The sequence below is a fragment of the Ctenopharyngodon idella genome, chromosome 15 (assembly GCF_019924925.1).
Source record: "Ctenopharyngodon idella isolate HZGC_01 chromosome 15, HZGC01, whole genome shotgun sequence".
NCBI lineage: Eukaryota > Metazoa > Chordata > Actinopteri > Cypriniformes > Xenocyprididae > Ctenopharyngodon > Ctenopharyngodon idella.
The window spans coordinates 738,100-760,112 of NC_067234.1; the positions used below are offsets into that span (position 1 = coordinate 738,100).

The 22,013-nt window shown below is 36.0% G+C and overlaps 2 protein-coding genes across 5 annotated transcripts in view; one reads left to right on the forward strand and one right to left on the reverse strand.

The window, feature by feature from the left end:
- Positions 1–6,812, forward strand: part of LOC127496283 (protein Niban 1-like) — a 29,679-nt gene extending 22,867 nt beyond the window's left edge. Inside the window, exons 9-14 of the mRNA XM_051864103.1 lie at positions 1,916–2,103; positions 2,381–2,527; positions 2,813–2,923; positions 3,043–3,150; positions 4,960–5,071; positions 5,170–6,812. Of these exons, the coding sequence (XP_051720063.1) occupies positions 1,916–2,103; positions 2,381–2,527; positions 2,813–2,923; positions 3,043–3,150; positions 4,960–5,071; positions 5,170–6,203 (1,700 nt within the window). The 3' untranslated portion in view covers positions 6,204–6,812. The remainder of the gene's footprint in view (positions 1–1,915; positions 2,104–2,380; positions 2,528–2,812; positions 2,924–3,042; positions 3,151–4,959; positions 5,072–5,169) is intronic.
- The window catches only part of LOC127496284 (kinesin-associated protein 3-like), a 34,332-nt gene continuing 19,131 nt past the window's right edge, over positions 6,813–22,013 (reverse strand). For 3 of the 4 annotated variants that reach the window (XM_051864104.1, XM_051864105.1, XM_051864106.1), the window contains 4 exons: positions 21,168–21,253; positions 17,193–17,358; positions 16,766–16,847; positions 6,813–8,111 (listed from right to left, as the gene is read on the reverse strand). In XM_051864104.1, the coding sequence (XP_051720064.1) occupies positions 8,027–8,111; positions 16,766–16,847; positions 17,193–17,358; positions 21,168–21,253 (419 nt within the window). In that variant the 3' untranslated portion in view covers positions 6,813–8,026. Of the gene's footprint in view, positions 8,112–16,765; positions 16,848–17,192; positions 17,359–21,167; positions 21,254–21,356; positions 21,619–22,013 lie in introns of those variants that run through there. The other variant, XM_051864107.1, reaches the window with a different exon arrangement.

Sequence of the window (22,013 nt, forward strand, 5' to 3'; positions counted from 1 at the left end):
TATTAAATATGAAAAAAACAGTCATGCAGTCATGGAATGGACTATGACTTTCTGTTGTTAAATACTTTAAAAATTAAAAACTGCTATAATTTGAACCTTTAAAACATATACACCTAAAGAATCCTGCAGTCACTTGACTATTTTCCCTTTACTTAGATTGCACAAAATAGTGATTAGTAATGTAAATGCTAATGATACTGTCTTGATTAAATAAAGTTTTTTGTCAGGTATTATGCATATGGTGGTGGTCTTTATGACGCCTTTCTTAAAGTATCGCAATATATCACAATATATCGTATCGTAACCCCTGTATCGTGACACGTATCGTATCGCCAGATTCTAGGCAATACACAGCCCTACAAGGAGGCATAAAATTGATCAGAAGTGACTAAAGACATTTATAAAAATGCTATTTCAAATAAATGCTGTTCTTTTGAACTTTGTATTTGAAAAAATACATCATGGTTTCCATAAAAATATTAAGCAGCACAACTGTTTTTAACATTAATAATAAGAAATGTTTCTTGAGCAGCAAATCAGTATATTAGAATGATTTCTGAAGGAAAACTGGAGTAATGATGATGAAAATTCATCTTTGCCATCACAGGAATGAATGACCATTTAAAACAGATTAAAACAGAACTAATTTTTACCATTTTACTGATTTTGATCAAATAAATTCAGTCTTGGAGAGTATAAACGACTTCTTTTAAAACATTAAAAAAAATCTTAGAAACCCAAAATTTTTGAACGATAGTATATAGACAGTATAGAATAATGTAGCATTATTTAAAAAAAAATGTTTTTCCTTCATAACACAAAAATCATATTAACCTATTGTATTTTGAGAGTACACCATAGGTGGAATAATAATTGTTTCTTTAATATTTAATAATGTTAGTCAATCATTTTCTCCTTTATATGCTACTATTTCTTTTTGCTATCATGAATAATGTGTTTAAAGCAAAATAATAATTGGTAACAACATTATAGTTGTGTTTAATGAGTTACATTTTTTGCTAAAATACTGTGTATCAGCCAATGATTTAAAGAAATAATTTTCATTACATACTTTAAAGATACAGCCTTTCAATTTATTCATACAATTTCCTAGTTCGGAGTGTCTATTTACACTAAGTGCAAATAGCGTCCCTTGTTGGCAAACGCGATTTACACTAGCTCCGCCCACGAATGTCTGGTTGGGCCACTCAAGTTTTAAAAAAGACATGTAGATTCAATGTCTTCAGTGGCACAGCAGCAGCAAGTAAGGCTTGCAGACTTCACTTTTAATGCGATCAACGCGGGTTCGAATCCACCTTTTGCCGAGCTCACATTTATTTTCTATAAAAATGAAAATAATGCTCAAAAAGTGGAAATAAACTGCGAATGAGTGGTTAATAATATTAAAAGTGTTTATTGGGTAGGGTTAGGGGAAGGTGTAGGGAGTGTTTTTATTCTCCCAATAAGGCAGCATCCATTTAATAATTGTAATAGTTATAATCATTTACACTCTATGATATTATTGCATCATGTTAATGTACAAAAATACTGAGGTGCAAACAACTGATACTGATACTGATACTTTTACATGGTGTAAACAGAATCTATCTCTATTTTCACCTGGTGTAAATAGCATATCGCTAAGAAAATGCTGCTATTGTCACTCAGTGTAAATAGAATATAACTATAATAAAATCTTGTTTAATAGCTACCAGTGAATGTGTAAGCAAATGGCCACCTTGACTTATATTATTTTAAGACAATCAGGTTACCCAACTCTTACAAAATTAAATATGACCATATTTTGATTAATGTATCTGAATATTTTTATGCATGTAAATGTAGTCAGCGAAACAAACCAAATCCATCTTCATGTTGTACGGTACCTTTTGACTTACTTTCTGTTTGTGTTAAGCTTTAGTATCAGAGCCAGCCATGAAATACTGTTCAGAGAGCGTGGCCCCATACCTGACCTCTATCCTGGAGGAGCTGATGGGTCCGGTCAGCGCAGGCTTCCAGGCTGTGAGACTGCTGTTGGAAGACGAGCTGACCCGAGTCTGCAAGGATTTCCCTCAGGGGGGAGTCACAGAGGAACTTCAGAGCGTAAGAGAGTGCAGAACATTTAGAAATATGTGGCAATACAGCTTTCTGGCATGCAAGTTCTTAAAATGAATATTTATCTGCTGATTTCAACATTTCCTGGCCAAGGCAATTGCACAACAATTGAAGCAAATCAGGTCAGTTTTTCCTTTGAGAGGAGAGTGAAGTGTTAGACAGCAGAGCTGACGTGATTAGATCATGCTGGAATAACGATCATCTGAAGTCACAAACACACTCAGACTCCCTCGAGTTCTCATGAGTCATGCCTGTCTGTTTGAAGGCTCTGAAGCAGGTGGGTCGTGACCGGATGGAGGACTGTTACCAGCATGTGAATGTCCTGAAAGAACAGCTCCAGGAACTCCGCAACCGCTTCAAGTTCTCCAACTCGACTCGAGTAGTTCACTGCACCCAGAATCAAATGCAGCAGGTGTGTTTCCATGCTCTTGGTGGGGCTTTTAGATGTTTTATGTTCGTGTAATGAAATAGTTCATCTGGCCTTCTGACTCAAGTATAATTGCAAGTATAAATCTTTTCAAATCTTTTTCAGACCTCAGTAGTGGATATAAACTACTGGAATCATATTTGTCCTATAGACTGCTCCACCAAAATGGAGAGCATAGCCTCACCTTGTCATGAACTTTGGTTCCCCCTACAGGCCAAAGGAATATAAATGAACTGTGGCATGGCTGTTGTTTTGTTCCACTCTTTTTAGTTGATGGAGAATGCAGTGTACACTTTTGAGCTCCTGCTTCAGTCTGCCTTAAAAGATAAACCTGACAAACAGGCCTTGGTCATGGAGAAAGCCAAGCTACGTGTCCTCAAGGTTGGTTTTACGCACATTTACATATGAGTGTATACATGAGCAAGGCAGCAGTACACCATCTTACTAGAATAATTCTAATATATGACAATCATTATGAAAACTTTTGCTTTTGCCTTTAGCAATTTGACTATGACAGCAGCACAGTAAGGAAGAAGATATTCCAGGACGCCCTGGTTGACATCACCCTGCCAGCCATCAAGAGAAACCTGGCCCCCGGCTGCAAAACTGTATGCACTATTCATCTCTTAACAAGTTTGTAAAAAAAAAAAAAAAAATGACATTGTTCTGATAATGATATTATCAGAGGATGATATTGTTCTGTTTATTCTAAGCATGCACTGCAGTTTTGTCATCTGCCTCTTTAGATGCTCGAGCTCTTTAAAATCTGCTGGATTCTGATTGGCTGTCATTGTTTTTATCATTCATCAGCTGGAAAAAATCATTCTGAAAGTGATTCCAACGACATCGTTTCTCTGTGCCGTTATTGTTATAGTTGTGATGTGGACTCTGCTATTTTATTATATTTAGAACGATTTTTAGAACTATATCGTTTAGGGCTGGGTAAACAATATCGATTTCTCGACTTTAATCGATTTTCATTTTTACGAACCGATATCGATTCTTAAATCCCAAGAATCGATTAGTCTAGTCTGTTTTCAGTTGATGAATGAACAGAACATGTAGCGCGCCTCCCATCCAATAAATCGCAATAATCTTTGTGCTTTGTTACTTTTGATATGAAGCAAAGTCTCAGATTTCAAATTATGTCCATCTTATTATGAGATTCAAAAAATAAATACCGTTTTGGCGCTGTTTAATGTGACGTGACAGATCGCGCCTCAGTTAAAGAGAAGCGGTAGCACGGAGCGCATGTAAACATCCTCTCCTCCGCTTTAATACGAGTTACAGCGCGAAATAAACATGACTAAACATCTGAAGGTATGTTAAAATATGCAGTACAACTTACCGAAATCCGTATCATGTCTCAGTGTTTCAACGTCGGAAGACGTCAGTAAAACAGCTTGTAAACAATGTCACGTAAAGTCACATTTACCTCAGAAAAACCATATTCAGTGACCATAAACTCATTAGGCAGCTAGAAAAGTGAACTCTAGAGAGCAGCATTCTGATAAATAGCTATGCACGTGACATATTCATTATCATGTCAATATTTAATGCATGTTTGAATAAATCAGTTATGACAGCCACGATTTAAATGTTTATATTAAAAAAAAAAAAGAATTGGAGTAGAAATATGATTATGTAATTCTAAACTTTATTTATTATAAAAAAACAAATTACACTCAATTAAGTGTTTGTATATAAAAAAAAATTTTAACCTTCAATATTATAGTAAAGTAGTACCAACTGACTCCCATGTGTAGTTTACAGCATTAGTTGAGAGATTTTTTTTCCTCTAGAAAATTTGCCATGTACTGTAACTGATATACTACATCCAAAATAATCAATATCGAATCGAAATCGCAATCGAATCGCAAGCATGTGAATAGAAATCGAATCGAATCGTAAAAAATTGTGTCAATACCCAGCCCTAATATTGTTATCATTATGCTTTGTGTGAACGGGCCTTAAAACTGGGAATCAAACTACACTGGCTGTGCTGTATGTATTTGATTCACTAAAAAGAACTGACTAGTCTTACAAGTTAGTAATCAAATATTTTTCTTCTAGACTGTTCATATCTTTTTTAATGTCCATTACATAAAAACGTAGATTGGTGTAATTTGATACTGAAAAGTAAGACTGACTAGCCCTAACTAACTGCTAGTTGGGTAACATAATGGCTATGTTTATGCAACTGGCCCCAGTTCTTGGTTCCCAACCCTAATGATGACCTGGATGACTGAGAATACTCACAGATAGTGATATGTGTTTGTGTCAATGAATGCACTACTTAGTAATGGTCAGCCTGTACAGAATCATGATTTTGTTTGATATTAGGCTCCTGCTCAAATACAGGGGTGATTAGCGTTTTGTTTGAATTGTTGACTGAATTTTTTTTCTCTTTTTGGCAGGAGCTTCAGAATTTTGAACAATTCGTCTTTGCAGATTACACAAACTTTGTTCAAGTGGAGAATATCTATGAGAACTTACTACTCAACCTTTTGAATAACGAAGTTAACAAAGGTAAACTGTTTTAGCTGCTTGTTTTGAGTGTCTAGAGACATATTATTAACTTCAGAATACTCAACATCTACATATTGGTCCATATGTTTGCTGTACAGTGGTGAAGGAGGCGGCCAGCCTGAAGAAGAACAACCTGTTTGCGGACAGTACTGACCTGCAGTGTGTTAGTCAAAGCAGCTTGGCTGACAGCCGCACGCCGCCCCTCTCTGCCCCTTCTAGCCCACCCCAAGTGCTGGCCTCTGTGGCTCTCTCTCAGAAGGCAGAGCAAAAGATCTCCTCCCCACCAGGAGGAACCGTCAGTGAAGACACCCACCAGACACATGATACTTCAGTCATTCCTACAGTGAAGATTACAGTGTCTTCTCCAGAATCTGCGGAACCTCCAGAATCACCGTTCAGTGTTGCTGAAAGCCAGCCAGATGTTCCACCAACATTACCTAATAATTCATCTCCTATTCTAGAGAGAGAGTCAGTCGCAGAAACATCAGTCGCAGAGACTGATGTTTCTTCAACCAAACCTGAAACCATCATATGTGCAGAGGATTCATCTTCTCCACAACCAGAGACACCTTCCAAAGTGAAGGATGATGATGTTACAGAGGGATCTTCTGTTAGTTCAGACCAAGCAGTCTGTCTCAACTCAGCTGCAGAAAGGCCTGTTGCTCTTGCTGATGCCTGTGAAACCCTAAATGTGGAAGCAGATGAGCAGAGTAAAGATGCAAGTACTCCGCAGTCTGAAATCAAAGAGGAATGTGTCCGTACTGTCCAACCTGACGCTAAACTGACGATCAGTGAAGAAGTTTGCACAGATGTATGTGTTGAAGACACTGATGTGGACGCCAAGCACAGTGTGGATAGCCAGGTGTGTGAGGCAGTGCCATCTAGTGATGACAATAGTAATGAAACGCAAGACAGTCCTGCAGTGGATGCTTCTCCTGCTCTTGACTCTGTTCCTGATGGTCCGGTAGGGGGCGCTGTTGCTTTAACATCAGAGCTGGAGGACCATAAAGGCATTGTGAACACAGATTCACCAGAGGAGACCGCTGACAGTGTGCAGGCTATCAGAAATCTCATAATGGAGGTCATCGAGGTAGAGGACATAGTGAGACCTTGTAATGAAAACCAGCCTTAAAAATGTTTTAATGAAAAATTATCATCAACTATCCAGCTTTGCTAACAAAACCAACTACAGTGTTCCAATGTTTTTTTTGTTTTTTATTCCATATATATATATATTTTTTATAGTTACATCATTTACTATTTTTTATTATTAATCTAATGATTAACATTTAAAGTCTGACTTTTTGTAAAATACTTTGACTCACATAGCAACCAAGTGTCTATGTAAACAGAATTCAGTCCTTTTTAACACTTTATCTTGTATCATATTAACAAAAATGGTTGTTTGTACCTGCAGTTTTTTTAGACAGCATAATTTTAATGTTAGAACATTTTTATTTTATTTTTTTAAACAATGTGAGGCTATTAAAATTAAATGACAAAAACTAGAAACTCTAAATTTTTAGATGGTACACAAATGTTTTTAGTGGACTAATTTATTCACAAGCTGTGCTGGCCTGTACAGACAACTCATTCTTTATATTAAATAACAAGGGGGTCATGCTGATCACTAAACAATTATTTTTTACCATGCTGTAGATTTTCTGAAAATGAGACACAGTACCTTTGTACATATGATTATCACAGAGAGTCTGTTAAAATAAATTTCCACAAAACAAAATTAGTGCATTGTTTTATTTCTTCTGTTTGCAGTTAAGGACAATTCACAGGATCATTATAGCAGCAAAGGCCAAGATGTTACGAGGCACGTTTTGTGTCTGGAAATACAGAGCGGTCCTGAATTCATTGTGATAAATTAAAACTAAATTACAGTACTCTAAAATAAGACTTAAAAATGAACAGACACATGCTACAGCTCAATCAGAAACATGATAATCAAGTAAAAACAATTACATAAAATTGTAACAGAGGCAGCATTTAGCACCTTACTTATAGTGTTGTAAGACTCTTTTCACAGCAATGAATCCTGGACATGGTTAGGTAGTTAATTCATAAATATCTCTAAGAGGAATGTCTACTAATATATGCTATCTGACAGACACAGCGTATAGTTTTGTTATAAGACAAGTAGTGCAAGATAGTGAGTGATGCTACATCTTTATGAAGCTGTAAATGCAGTTTATGGTCATTGGGTTAATGAAAACTGGCTATATAATAATCCATTTACTGGCCGAAAGTACATTATAATATCATGTAAAGATAAAATAGTCAATAACATTTTAGCTGATAATTATTTAAATATGAAGAACAGATTTAATCCAGTTCAGTGATTATACTTAATATTAAAGTGCACTCTCCAAAACCTAAAAAACAAAAATAAAATGTATAAATAAATGAAGACTATTCTGAAGCTAAACTGTAACTTTGTCATTAGTAAGTCAGTTGTTTCATTGGTGGTATGTAGCGCATGCAGCACATTATACTTTACCTGTATGTCTCTCTCTCTCTCTAAAGATCAAAAAGTTTTGAACCCAAATTATGCCCACTGAACTACAGCGCTTTATATCTTTCATAAATAATATTAATACATTGTATAAGATAATGTAAAGCATTACATAATGTAATAAAGCTTAGCAGATGTGTGTACATTCAAAAAGTCAGAAAAAAAAAAACAATTTATAACCAAACATGGGAATATAAAATATATAACATATTTTATATTCATATTTGAATGAACGTGAACTACTGATTTGCTTGTTAATTAATCATTTAAAGTTATAAAGCATCACCAAGCATTTTACGGGGGTCTCGTCATTAAATCTGCCTTTGAATCCAAGGGTGGGCTCACATTTTGTGGAAGAGATGGTTGGTTCACAGCGTTTGAGTTTTCAAGGAGATTAAAATCGTCTTGTAGCAAACTGTTATGCAGTGACTCTATCTGCTGGATCCGTACCCGTGGAAGAACGGCTCATCAGGACGAAAGCCGTAGGCAGTGGCAGGACGTGCTTCGGCTCCATTACTGAGGAAAGAGATTTGAATCGAGTGAGCGTTAAATCTGATGATCATGTTACCTTTAACATGTTGCCTCTAAGAGTCACTAGATGGCCTTCTTCCATACATATTATTAGGAGAGACGATATCAGGTGCGTATAGAAAGATTGATTTGTTAACGTAGATTCTGTATTCGTGTCGGTGCTGTGCTGTACTACACATTAATTCATTAAGCTTGAATGTTTTTGTAAATTTAAATATATAAATTATATACTATAACTATAGCATAATATTTTATATATATTACACACACATAATTTCTATGAAAATTGCTATCTAGCTGGCTTTTAAATTCCAAGAATGACTTTTGACATTGATATTTTGCACTATAAAAATGTGCTTATGAAATAAAAGTGGTGTAATTTATTAAGCCCTTAGATTGGTCCAAGCACACTGGATACATTTCATAACCACCAATAATGATTCATTGTAACAATTACATTAAATGAGAAGTTAACAAAGAGAATTTAATGAATTAATGTTTTAACAATATAAAGACTTACAATCACATAACAAGAATCAACCAACAAAACCAAGACTGACTCATCTTGTCTATGATGATATAAACAGAGATGTAAAAAAAAAAGTTATACAAGTATAAAATGAAAACTGCAATCTTTCTGTGAAACATTTACCTGCTGCATATTGTCCCATGAAAGACTGCCAAAAAGCCAAGATTTCAATTCAATGGGCTCTGCATGCCAATGTAAACCATACATCCTACAGTATATCAGCCTCCCATACTGTATACTATTGCCCACCGGCAGCGTACAATACAGGCTACGACATGTACAGTGTCAAGTTACAAAATGTTTAAGTGTGTTAAATATTCAAAACATAATATACTCAAAATATTCCTAAAACTGTTACATTATTCAAGTAAATCTGATGAGATTTGTTTAATAAAACAAAGCAACTAACAAAGACTGAATAAAAACAACATTTCATTTTTGAGAGGTGTGACACGTTCCTGTCCTTCTTGCACCTCGACAAGAATTTTACACTCATTCAGGATGAACAGAGCCAGAAAAGTGCTGTGGTTCTAGAAACAAATTGGCCACTGGCTCTGTCTGCTTCCCTTTAAACTAACAGTTTCAGGCCTACGGTCTTTAAAATATGAGCTGTTTGCTTTGCCCCTATGTGCCCATATTACATTGTGTTGTTTTTAGCCTCATATGACCTCCAGTAATCAAATACAGCTAGCTCCTCTTAGCACCCCGACTCTCACACACTCTGCTGTCTAAAATATGTCTTTTTCCTATTGGCCTGCCAGATCTGTCAGGCTGAATTTGAACAGCGGGTAAGAGGGATTCATGCACGGATTGACGCCACCTGTAGGTGCTCTGAGCCTCTGTTTTTTGACTCCGACACCTAAATTTTACCTTCTCACTTGGGCTTTCCTTGAAAGCAAGTTCTTTAGCAAGAAATACAGGCTTCAAGAGCCTGGGATAGTCATCTACAGAGGAAGAATCTATAGCTGAGAGTTATAAGGGTTAGTTTTGTGCTTCAACTTGGTATCAGGACATTAATTACGGGAAGATAACGCCCAAAAATAACACTATGAACTCAGATAAGAAAATTAATTTGAATTTGAATTTGTTTGACGATTTATCTCAGTCCTGTGACCGACCCTGCCTATGATCCATAGCGAGCACATTCTTGTCTAATTATGAGGCAGCCTGTCACCTCTTCCTGCACGGGGCTTCAAAACAGGGTAATAAAAGCTGAGTGGGGGTGGGACTGACAGCTCATAGGGAGCCAGGTCGGCCCTGGCGTTCTGGGGGGAAACGGCCAAAGGTGCCCGTAAAAAAAGGCCCTTTTAACCAGACATTGTTTCATAGCTCAGAAGAGTGTGTTTGCACAGGAAACGGGTCTCGGCTCTTTTATAAAAGGACGTTTCTCCTCCTTTTTTCCCCAAGTCGTTCTCCAGCCCGCGCTTTGATCTCCCGTTCCTGTCACATCTCCAGTTACAGCAGCCCTTTTTTCCCCTTCCTTTGCCTGATTGCGTCTCCACATCCCTGTTTTCTATTTTCCTCCTGCCTTCTCGTCCAAGCTCCCCAAGGCTTTAGGGACATGCAGCGCCACACTGCTTGAATAAAGGCGGATTTGTCAGGCTGATGTGTGCACACAAAAGACACGCACACAGAACTGGTTTTCCTCTGAGACATCAGAAGCCCATCTGCAGACAGTGTGTCCCGCTCATGCTCAGAGTGACCAGTTTTAGCTTGATTCAGCACCTTGTCTGTCTCTGGGAATCAACAGGGCTCTGGTGTTAATTATATTGGTATGTAGGACACAATACAATAATATTGCAATGCTTACTGTATGGTTATTCAAAATGATAATTTGTGATTAGTCAAAATTAATGCATTAACGTATGCGATTATTTTCTTTTAGTTTAACACGTTAAAAATATTTAACGCAATTAACGCAGCATCCATTTTTTTCCGTCATCCGTTAGCTAGCATTAAATTATATGATCTGTCAATGTCCTATGTGGCAGACACACGACTCATGCGAACAGAAAGCCGCTTCAGCGCACCGGCAGCAAAAACACGCAAAATTATGCCAAAATGCCCGTTTTGATGCCAAAATGCCCTTAAATTAGTTAAATAAAGTCTTAAATTAACATAAAAAGTGAAGAAATGGGATGCATTTCAGATCCGCATCATGTATTAAAGTGACAGCAGCCTAATAAACCTGCTGTAGTCTGTCATTAATCCTAATCAAACAACAAAAGAAAAAGAGAAAATCATTCACTGCTCTTGACTAAATCACTTTTATAGCTTAAATAAAAGTGAATATAATTTATGCAGTGAAGGCTATAAAGTGTTGGATAACTTTATTTAATTTCTGTATATTTCCTACCTGTTAGATCAAATATTTAAAATATACTGTCTTTATGCTGTTTTTTTTACACTAATTTGGAGATTAAATGTGAAATTATTACTATAAAAAATAAATTAAAAACTTAATGTGAGGTGTGATTACTCGTGATTAATCAGAAAAAAATGTGTGATTAACTACTAGATTGACAGCACTAATTATGATCTTTTACTCACTTGTTTCTCTTTTATCTGCATTGGATTTTGGTACTTTGAACAATGAGCAAAAAAAAGCAGTGTATATTATGTATATATATTATATATAAACTTTATAAGTGTATATTATATATACACTCTACAGTTTTATTTATTATTTGATGCTTTTATCCAAAGCAACATAAATTGCATTCAAGGTTTCCCTTTTTTTCTTTAAATCAGTTAATGTATTTCCTGGGAGATATATATTTATACATATATTTCAAGTGCAATTTGACATTGTTAGAGAAATCTCTTCTCCAACAATGTCAAATTGCACTTGAAATGCACCCACTGACTTTGATGCAAATCTGCAATAATTAAATAATCTAACGACACTTTACACACATACACTACCATTCCAAAGTTTAAGGTTGATAAAACTTTTATGTTTTTTTAAAGAGGTCACTTATGCTCACCAAGGCTGCATTTATTTGATCAAAAATACAGTAAAAACAGTAATACTGTGAAATATTATTATAATTTTAAGTGCATGTTTTTTTTTTTTTTTAAATATATTTTAAATTCATCTAATTTATTCCTGTGATGGCAAAGCTGAATTTTCAGCAGTCATTAACTCCAGTCTTCAGTGTCACATGATCCTTCAGAAATCATTCTAATATGCGGATTTGCTGCTCAAGAGACATTTCTTATTATTAATTCTGCAAACTGCTGTACTTTGTACTTAAATAATTTTTGATTCATTCAATGCATCCTTGCTGAATTAAAGAAAATTAAAAAAAAAAAAAACACCTTACCCCAAACTTTTGATCAGTAGATTTGTAAAAAACAAAAACAAAAAAGTCTAAAGATGTTCTCATTAATGTTTATACAAATTTATGATATTTAATTTTGATGATAGTTGATGCCATATAGTATGAAGAATGCAAATGGATTTCATTTATATATATATATATATATATATATATATTAAAAAAACTATTCAATGTGAATGTAAATTTTCGATACCGCTGTACTATTTTTGTACCATACAACCCTACATGGGAATCAAGATGGACCACATGAGTGAATCAAATACATGTCGCAGGTGAAGTCAAACCACTCCAATGGCCCTGCGTTCACACACATCGTTTCACAAGCATCTTAAGTAAAGACTGAGACTCTATTTGATTATTATGGTAACCTCTGTCACTCAGAGCTGCCCACTCAAATTAAACCATTCATCCCAGGACCCTAATGTTGCCCCCCACCCCTCGGTGTATATTTGAAATGTATCACTTTACAAAGAGCCGCTGGAGAACTCGCCCCTCCATCTGGATCCCGCCTCTATCCTCACCCACATGACAGCGCGGCGGCACTCAGTGCCCCAGCCGTCAGTCCGCAAAGTGCCCAAATCCCCACCCAGCCAAAACAAACAGGCCAACGAGCAGCACATTCTCCATACAAAGCACACAGCGCATATATTAAACACGTCCAGTGAAAGCAATCGTATCAAGTATGCGCTATCAGGGCAAGTTTAGACTACAAGAGTAAGCATGCACTATATCAGAGCTGCATATCAAACACAAGTGGCAGATCCATTTCCTCACAGATCAGCTCTTTGGCAGGCTGAGATAGTCAATGTGAGCACTGGAGTGGATGGAGAGGTGAAATGTTATTTCATCTGTACGCATGTGTGTCTGTGTTTGTAGAGGAATGTAGACAATATATTTGGCTGCATGGGACTTAAAAGGCATGTTTATTTTTGGGCCATAGAGTGCCACTGACAGAGAGGAAGGCAATGTCAGACAGAGTAATATTACTTGGTACTTTTTTTGAACAGCTGTAATCATGTTCTTCAAATGATTAAACAACTTAGAAAACCCAAAAATACATTTAATGTGGAAAATTTTAAAATGCTGCTCTCTGAAGACTACAAAAACAAACTGGTGAGCTCAAAGGGATAAACAATATCAATGGCCTGATGGTCTGTGACCAGTGGGAGAAAAGGACCTTCACTTGCCCAGCTTTCACTACACTACATGTTCGTGATTTTATGCCCTGCTAACCATATCCAAAATATTTGGATTTTCGTGATGTATTAAAGATTGTTGCTGATTTAAATACATCACTGAGGTAATATAATCTGTACTGTAGATGGTTTACATGAGGATGACTTATAAAAGTGCCAAAAGTGTCAGTTAGAACTGGATGAATATTATGTTTCACATCGTATGGCAATGTTTTGTAGCGAAAGTGTATTCCCATTTATAGCTGTCACAAAGCTTTTTTAAAAATAATAACCTTCAATTAAAATAATTTTTTTTCTAAAACAATGCTGGGTACATTAAAATATAAACTACTGGTCTGACTAGGCAAGATGTGAAAAAGTATTTTATTTTTCCCTTGAAGGCAACAATATGTTAATAATGGTTTCTTGAACCAAAAACTGTCCTAATTAGTTTTACATGACCATTTCCACCCTTCTCTCTGAATCTTAGAATTAAGCTGGCAGCACTTCTACAAGTATACAGTAGTTCATCCAAAAATGATCATTCTGTGATCATTTACTCACCCTCATATCATTCCAAACCTGTATGACTTTCTTTTTTCTATACGACAAAACACAAGATATTTGTAAATGTCTGTTTTTTTGTTTATTTTTTTCTCAATGGGCTCCAATGTTGTTTGGTTTCCAACGTCCTTCAAAATGTTTTTTTATTTTGAGAAAAGAAAGTCCTTATGAGTAAATGACTCCTTATGTATCCTTATGCTCTGTGGTGCACCATTTTATATGGTTGTATTTGACAGGCTCTGTAGCGCACCCCTTTTCACCAACAGTGACCAAGCTTTATAAACTTTTAGATCTCATCGAGCCAAACAACTTTCGGACTGTATGTCATATGCCAGTCCAACAGGAAGTCGACTATTATGGGTTGTTTGAAAAACGCATGCTCTGGAATTTGATATACTCCTCCTAGGGGATTCATTTGATCGTAACCAAACTCAGTCAGCATGAAGTAAAGACATTGAGGATGCTAAATTGCAAGTGGATTTTTGATATCTCGAATGGTTTGGCCATGGTGAGGCAACAAATTTATGGCGAAAAAAGGGAAACAGGAAGTGTGTTATAACTTCTGCATTCATTCACTGATTTTGATGAAACTTCAGCTGTGTGTTTGTTGGATATGGATAAGACTATTATAAGACTAAGGCCTAATCCACACATGCATGTGTATTTTTTCCTCCTTTGTTTAAAAGATATTCCGTCCACATGAAAACGCAAAAACACGTCATGAAGCGCTGTCAAGAGCATGCCAAACCAACAGGTGGCGATATAACCCTAACCATAAGGCCATGTTGGCCAATCAGAAGGAGATAGCAGCGCACAATCTAATGTTAAACAAAGAAGATAACAGCGTGCACTCCGAGGTCACAAGCCAAAATCTCCGGTTTCCCCGGCTACACGACAACACTGCAACCGGAGTTTCTGAAAATCTTCACCCTGGCACCCTGAGTTTTCAAAAAGGTTCGGTTTCAGTGACCTTATACTATGTTTGCGTGTGGGCAAATGGCCAAACCGCATAGAAAACGCTGTGGTTTTGAAAATACCCATGTTCGTGTGGACAGGGCTAAAGTCATAGCGCCACCAACTGGCAGCAGGAATGTGCCACTTTCTAAATGCTTTGAAATCGCCCTTATTTTTACCCGATTTGCTTCAAGCTTAGTCAAAATAATGACAAGACACCGCAGATGTACACCTCTAAAAAGATTGTAATATCTTGAATAATGTTGTCATGGCAATGCGTCAAACTTTAATATTTTTTGGGGTGTTTTTTTAGACTCTTCGCATGTTTCAAATTGCATGAAACTCGACACACACATCAGAGTTGTTGACCAGTACACATGAGCAATGCCTTAGAAATGGGCTTCTAGGAGGAGCTCAGGAGCGCCACCTTTTGACTAAAGTGGGGGGATAGTTTTACGTACAGTCACCAAACTCGGAATATATATTGTTTTCATTGAGCTGGACAACTTTTTAATATACAGTCATTAGCTCCGACTAATAGAAAGTCAGTTATTTTTGTTTGAATTTGGATTTTTTGAATCAAGCTCTGAATTTTTAACTACTGCTCCAAAGGGCGTCATTCGATTCACAGCAAACTTTCTCAACATGATGCCAAAATATTGGAAGATGCGAAAAGGTATTGCATATCTTGAAGAGTATTGCCATGTTGAGGGATTAAAGTAATGACAAAAAGGGAATCTGGAAGTGTCTTACATCTTCTACATAATAAATTATACACCATTTATTTCTATATAAAATAATACAAATAAAAAGTAAAAGACATTTTTTTTATAATGCATTATGTGAAAGTAAAAATATGCAGATGCTATCTGGCTGAAAAAAAAGAAATAAAATCAAATGTAATGCATAGTATAATCACTTAATGGCAGCATAGGCCTGTTTTTAAACAGAGTTGAGACAAGTCTTGTTGCTCGTAACAGTGTTTTCAGACGTAATTAATTACTTTTATTAGCTTTTGCATTTGGATATATATTCAAACATAATCAAAGACTACTTTCTTTTGCAGTTTAGATTTTACTATTTTTTGTAAATGTTGAATTTCCTGGCTCAACAGTGTCCAACTTATCCTTTGATTAAAATTACCAGGTGTAAACGGGTACGCGTCTCCCTTGTCCACTTGTGATCAGATCGACCAAAACACATCTTAATACCAGGTGTAAACAGGTTTAACCCATTCATTGCTGTGCGCTTTTGCCTGCATAAATGGATAAGAAATCTCTTATGCCTTCTCTTTTTCTATGAATCTGAATAACAAAATAAAGGCATAGATCCAGTTCATTTGTAGTGCACTGACAACATAGTTTTATATAATTAGTTTAATAAAAATATAAAAAGACCTCAAGATAAATACTTCTGAACTTATACATTTTGAGCTGCAAATGACAACTTCACACTCATTTGTTGTTGAGAACAGTGTATCAGACATAATGCTTTTATTAGGTATTGCATTTGGATATATATTAGACATTATCAAAATCTACTTTGTGTCAGTTTAGATTTTATTTTTTTGTTTAAAATGTTATTGAATCTTCTGGCTCAACTAACTGGGAAGCAGTGTCCATAATAATGATGCTGAATAATACTTTTAAAATACTTTTACTTTTTACCAGAAAGACGTTTCATCAGCTTAATAATCGGATTGCTGTTAAACAACACTACAATCCATTGAATACACTATTTTTTCCCTCACAGCCTCGTTTTCATTACAGTCAAAAATTAAATATGGCGCTACCCTGATAATTGATGAACTTTACAGTTATTGAACTGAACTGAATCAAAACTGAACTGACTTCAGCTAGTGACACTACAGACAATGCAGCATATTTAACCTCTGTTTGCATCAGTGATTTTCCTGTTTATCACTGTAAAGCTGCTTTGAAACAATATGTATTGTATAAAGCGCTATGGAAATAAAAGTGACTTGACTATTATTTAAGGAAATACATTTAAAAATCATTTTACATATGTATTTAATGTGAGAGAAGCTGATGAGGGTAACAGCTGCTCACTCACCAGGCGCTGAAGTCTCCATTCTGAGAGTGGAACTGGCTGTAGAAGTCTGGACTGAGGCCGGGCTCAGGGGGCATCATACCGTCTGTACACACACACAAAGTATATAGAGCAAACAAACGTATGAGACAGCGACCCAGCAGAGCCACTTCCACCCAGCAGCTCTCCTCATTTATCTTCCTGACAACCTCTCACTATGACAAGGCTTTGATGACACCAACTCGACGGACGATCAAGCCAAAATACAGCATCACAATTCTCGTGAAAAATCTGAATCTAAATGTAAGGGTTTTAACTTTCCATATCTGTCAATTTGTGGCACAGGATGTCAATCAAGTCATGTCAGGAGACAAGAAAACAGTGAACGTCTTTTGTGGTCTCAGCCATGTTCCTCTAAGGGGTGTTTTGGTGTGTATGTGTGGTTTCGAACCAGTGCTGTAGAAGAGATCAGGCTGCTCTAGGGCGTCCGGGTCGTCTCCATACAGGTATGGCTCTGCATCCTCCATCTGTCTGCTTTCCACCATCTCCAGCCACTGCGAGTTATGCCAGCGAAACTTCTCACTTTGGATCTTCTTCCCCCACTCTTCATCATACTCCTTTGCAGAACACACACAAACATGTATATTTATTCGCCTGAAATGTGTTACTCCCCTCTAACCTAAATTATACCACACAGCTGTGCAAATTTATGTTTTTAAGTTGTCAAAACAGGGCTGGCACTCTGTATTTCAGCGCCAGTTCTACTTGAACTCCCCATAAGAGATTTCCAGTGAATATCTCAGAGGGTCCCATACACTGTCATGCCTGGCAATCTACCATTTACCGTTGCACAGACTTCTAACACCGTCCGGACCCTCCGCAGCAGATATATTTCATTCCACAATGAGGGCTTCTGTCTGAGCAGGTTTTTCCCTATAGGCTGTGGCTGCTGATGGAGCCACAGGGAAACAGACTCTGGTTTAATCCAGTGATTAAAGGTGCAGAGCCCACAGACTGGGTGGAGTGCCACACACAACACACAGGTCGCCCACAGCCGTACACTTTCTGCCCAGCTTGCACTTTTGGTGAGATGGGGAATCAGTTGATTTTGTGTTTTTGGATTCTTTTGCCAAAGCATGTCAAGTGTGTCACTCTGTCTACCTCCATCTCTTCCAAAGAAATGGTGATGAACTAGAGCGATTCTAAGAGAAGTGTGACTATACAATCAGTTATTTAATATATAACAAATACAATTTAATCAATTTACACTATACACTATGTTCAAAAGTTTTGGTGGCAGTAAGATTTTGTAATGTTTTTGAAAGAAGTCTCTTATTCAGCTCACTAGGGATGCATTTATTTAATAAAAAAATACAGTAAATATTTTTACAATTATTAAATATTATTACAATTTAAAATAAATGTTCTATTTGTATATATACACTACCGGTCAAAAGTTTGGAAACATTACTATTTTTAATGTTTTTGAACGAAGTCTCTTATGCTCATTAAGGCTGCATTTATTTCATAATAAATACAGAAAAAACAATAATATTGTGAAATATTATTACAATTTAAAATTATGGTTTTCTATTTTAATATACTTTAAAATATAATTTATTTCTGTGATGCAAAGCTGAATTTTCAGCATCATTACTTCAGTCTTCAGTGTCACATGATTCTTCAGCAATCATTCTAATATGCTAATTTGATACTCAGTTATTATCAATGTTGAAAACAGTTGTGTTGCTTAATATTTTTTTGGAACCTGTGATACTTGTTTCAGGATTCATTGATGAATAAAAGGTTTAAAAGAACAGCATTTATTCAAAATATAAATCTTTTCTAACAATATAAATCTTTACTATCACTTTTTATCAATTTAACACATCCGTGCTGAATAAAAGTATTAATTTCTTTCAAAAGAAAGAAAGAAAAAAAATTACTGACCCCAAACTTTTGAACAGTAGTGTATATTGTTACAAAAGATTTCTATTTTAAATAAATGCTGATATTTTTTATTCATCAAAGAATCCTGAAAAAGTATCACAGGTTATAAAATAATATTAAGCAGCACAACTGTTTCCAACATTGATAATAAATCAGCATATTAGAATGATTTCTGAAGGATCATGTGACACTGAAGACTGGAGTAATGATGCTGACAATTCAGCTTTGCATCACAGAAATAAATTATATTTTAAAGTATATTAAAACAGAAAACCATAATTTTAAATTGTAATAATTTTTCACAATATTATTGTTTTTTCTGTATTTATTATGAAATAAATGCAGCCTTAATGAGCATAAGAGACTTCGTTCAAAAACATTACAAATAGTAATGTTTCCAAACTTCTGACCAGTAGTGTGTGTATATATATATATATATATATATATATATATATATATACACACACACACACACACACATTTAAAAAATTAAAAATGAAAAGAAAAAAAAAAACCTTTAAAGTTATACAGGTTTGGAGTTACAGGGTGAGTAAATTATGACAAATTAAGTTGTTAAGAAATCTAGTTTTCAAATGCTTTTTTTTGTTACTATACTAAACTGAAGACAACAAATTAATTGTTACTCTCACACAGTGGGAAACACGTCTAGCATCCTCTGCACAGAGCTGATCTCATAAAGAAAGATTATAAAGTTAACCATCTCTGCTTAGACAAAGTATTAGATGTACCAATACTAACTCATGCTGAGGCTGGGATTTTTTTCAGCATTAGCTCTCTATGGTGAGACAACAGAGGGGGGGAGGGTGCAGGAGGAGGGCTGCTGGAGTTTAGAGCTCAAGGCCAGCTCTCTGTCCCGGGGTCTAAAGGCCCACAGAGGCGTCCTGCCGCCGCCTGCTCCGCTGAATGAAAATATGGATTAATCAGCCGAGGCCCCCTGTGGCAGAACCTAAGTAAATAAGCCCTGTTTCTCTTTTCTTTGCGGTGTCCATTCATCATGTGGACAGCAGTGCAGAACTGCGCGGGAGCCCGGGGCAAGAAGCAAGCCCAGAGGGCCAGTGAGAATACACACTCACACAAACCTGCACCCACTATTTTAAAGAGTTAGTTCACCCAAAAATTAACAGTGTGTCATCATTTACCCACTCTAATGTCATTCCAAACCTGAATGACTTTCTTTCTTCTGTAGGATATAAAAGAAGATATTTTGAGAAATGTCTCAGTGTTTTTCTTTGTCAATGGCCTAAAATGTTTGGTTACTAATAGCAACATTCTTCAAAATATCTTGTTTTGAGTACCGCAGAAGAAAGAAAGTTTTGAAATGACATGAGGGTGAATTAATGACTTCATTTTTGGGTCAACTATTTCTTTACATCCGTTCTAGATTGTTAAGATATATAAAATATTAAGAATATTGAGATACTTTCTCAAAAAAGCAAAAACAAAGCTGTTGTTGACACTTGTAGATCAGGGTTGAACCAGCTAATCAAGGTCTTTAGGGTGACTTAAAAAAAAAGGAAAACCTGTACCACAAACGAGCTGCTCTGAGACACATAAAACACAGAATCATGAGCTGCAGTATTTGTATTTGCAACACAACAAATTGCAGATTGTTTTGTAATTGTTTAAGGCCATTTTATGATTAACGTGGGTCATACGTCTTCTCTGGTCAGAAAATATGGAAATCAGATGTGTTGGGGCAAATTGGAGGTCAATTCTACAGGATGTTGGCCCTCCAGGAACAAGATTGAATGTAGATGCTTTGAGAATCGTTTTGAAATCAGATCACAACTCCATGAATCAAAATGGAGAGGATGTTAGCTGACAATGTACAATTAAAAAGACTTAAAAAGAAAGTTATGAACCTTGCTACCATCATATTTTTTCACTTTTAAAATCATCCTCTCCTCTCTTTTATCTTAATGAGCATAAGCGAGACTTTTAATGTCAAATTAATCTGTAAAATTAATTGATCTTGAGATAGCACAAAGCAATTGATAAACATGATTGTCTGAAAGAATATTTCAAATCATATTAAATAAAAATCTTTAGAAACTGGAAAAAAGTATGTTTCATAGAATGGCTGCTGAAAGTGTAAATCTGCATACTTGATACCAACGTCAGCCTCAGTTCAAACATGTCAGTCTGCTGAGCCAGAGCTATACATCTGCACTTTCTCTGTCACCACGGATACAAACCAGATCCCACACGCATGCTTTTATGTGGCCGAGGCTTAACGAGCAGGCTAATAAAGTGAATGAAACACTTCCCCAAACAAACCTGGCTCTCAGAGTTCACCACCAATTACTGCTATCTAATGTCAGTGAGTGAGCATTAACTGCAGAGATTTTATCAGCACTGTAAACACACATGGTCAGCACTGAGCAAAAACTCACACAGGGGTCTCTGATTCAGATTTGAGTGCACATGTGTAGTGGGGTTGTTTTAGAATACTTACGGCAATAATGTCCAGAGTGTTGTCACACACCTGTCGGATCTCCACATTTTTGTCATGCATTAGGTCGATGAGGTAAGCTGGGGCCTCTTGGAGATACGGTTAAGGAGTTCACAATTCATTGACAATTAAAGGCTAATAATTGCTGAGTTCAAATTCATTTACCATAATTACAAATCTTCACTCAGTAAAAAAACATTCACATTTTCATCAAAGTGAACACTGCTGAAATTTTATAAAAAATTAAAATAAAAAATTTAAATTTTTATATGAAAACCTCTATCCAAATTTGTGTTCATCATATTACATTTTATTAAAGCAAGTGCCACATAAAAATAGCCTTGGTCTGAGTTTGAGTCCATTGGTCTGGGTCTCAGAAGGTAAAGTTTTGGTCTGGGTCTTAAGCGGTCTGTTATTAGCCTGGATGTAGTTCTACCTCAGAGGCATCAGGCATCTGTAAAATATTTTTTCAGGAAACCCAAAAAATGTGCTTCATGTTGTAACATAAAACAAATATTATTTAATATGTCTGAATCAACCGGACTACTTTAGGCTACACAAACGAAAGTCATTTTTACTGGTTAGATCAAGCATAAATAGATTTGTAGGGTAACTATTGTATCTTTCCACTTTTTACAGTTCAGACAAACCAGTTTTTTTTTTTTTTTTTACATTCTCCTTCTGTCTAGATGCTAAAATAGACCATACAATAGCATGTAGCTGCAGTATTGAAGACTGAAGGACCCAACAGTATCAATGCATCAGTGAACACAGGCCAAACAGCTGTCAAAGACCATTTACCAAACATTTGCTCAAAATAACACACACACGGAAAATCAATTTATTGTA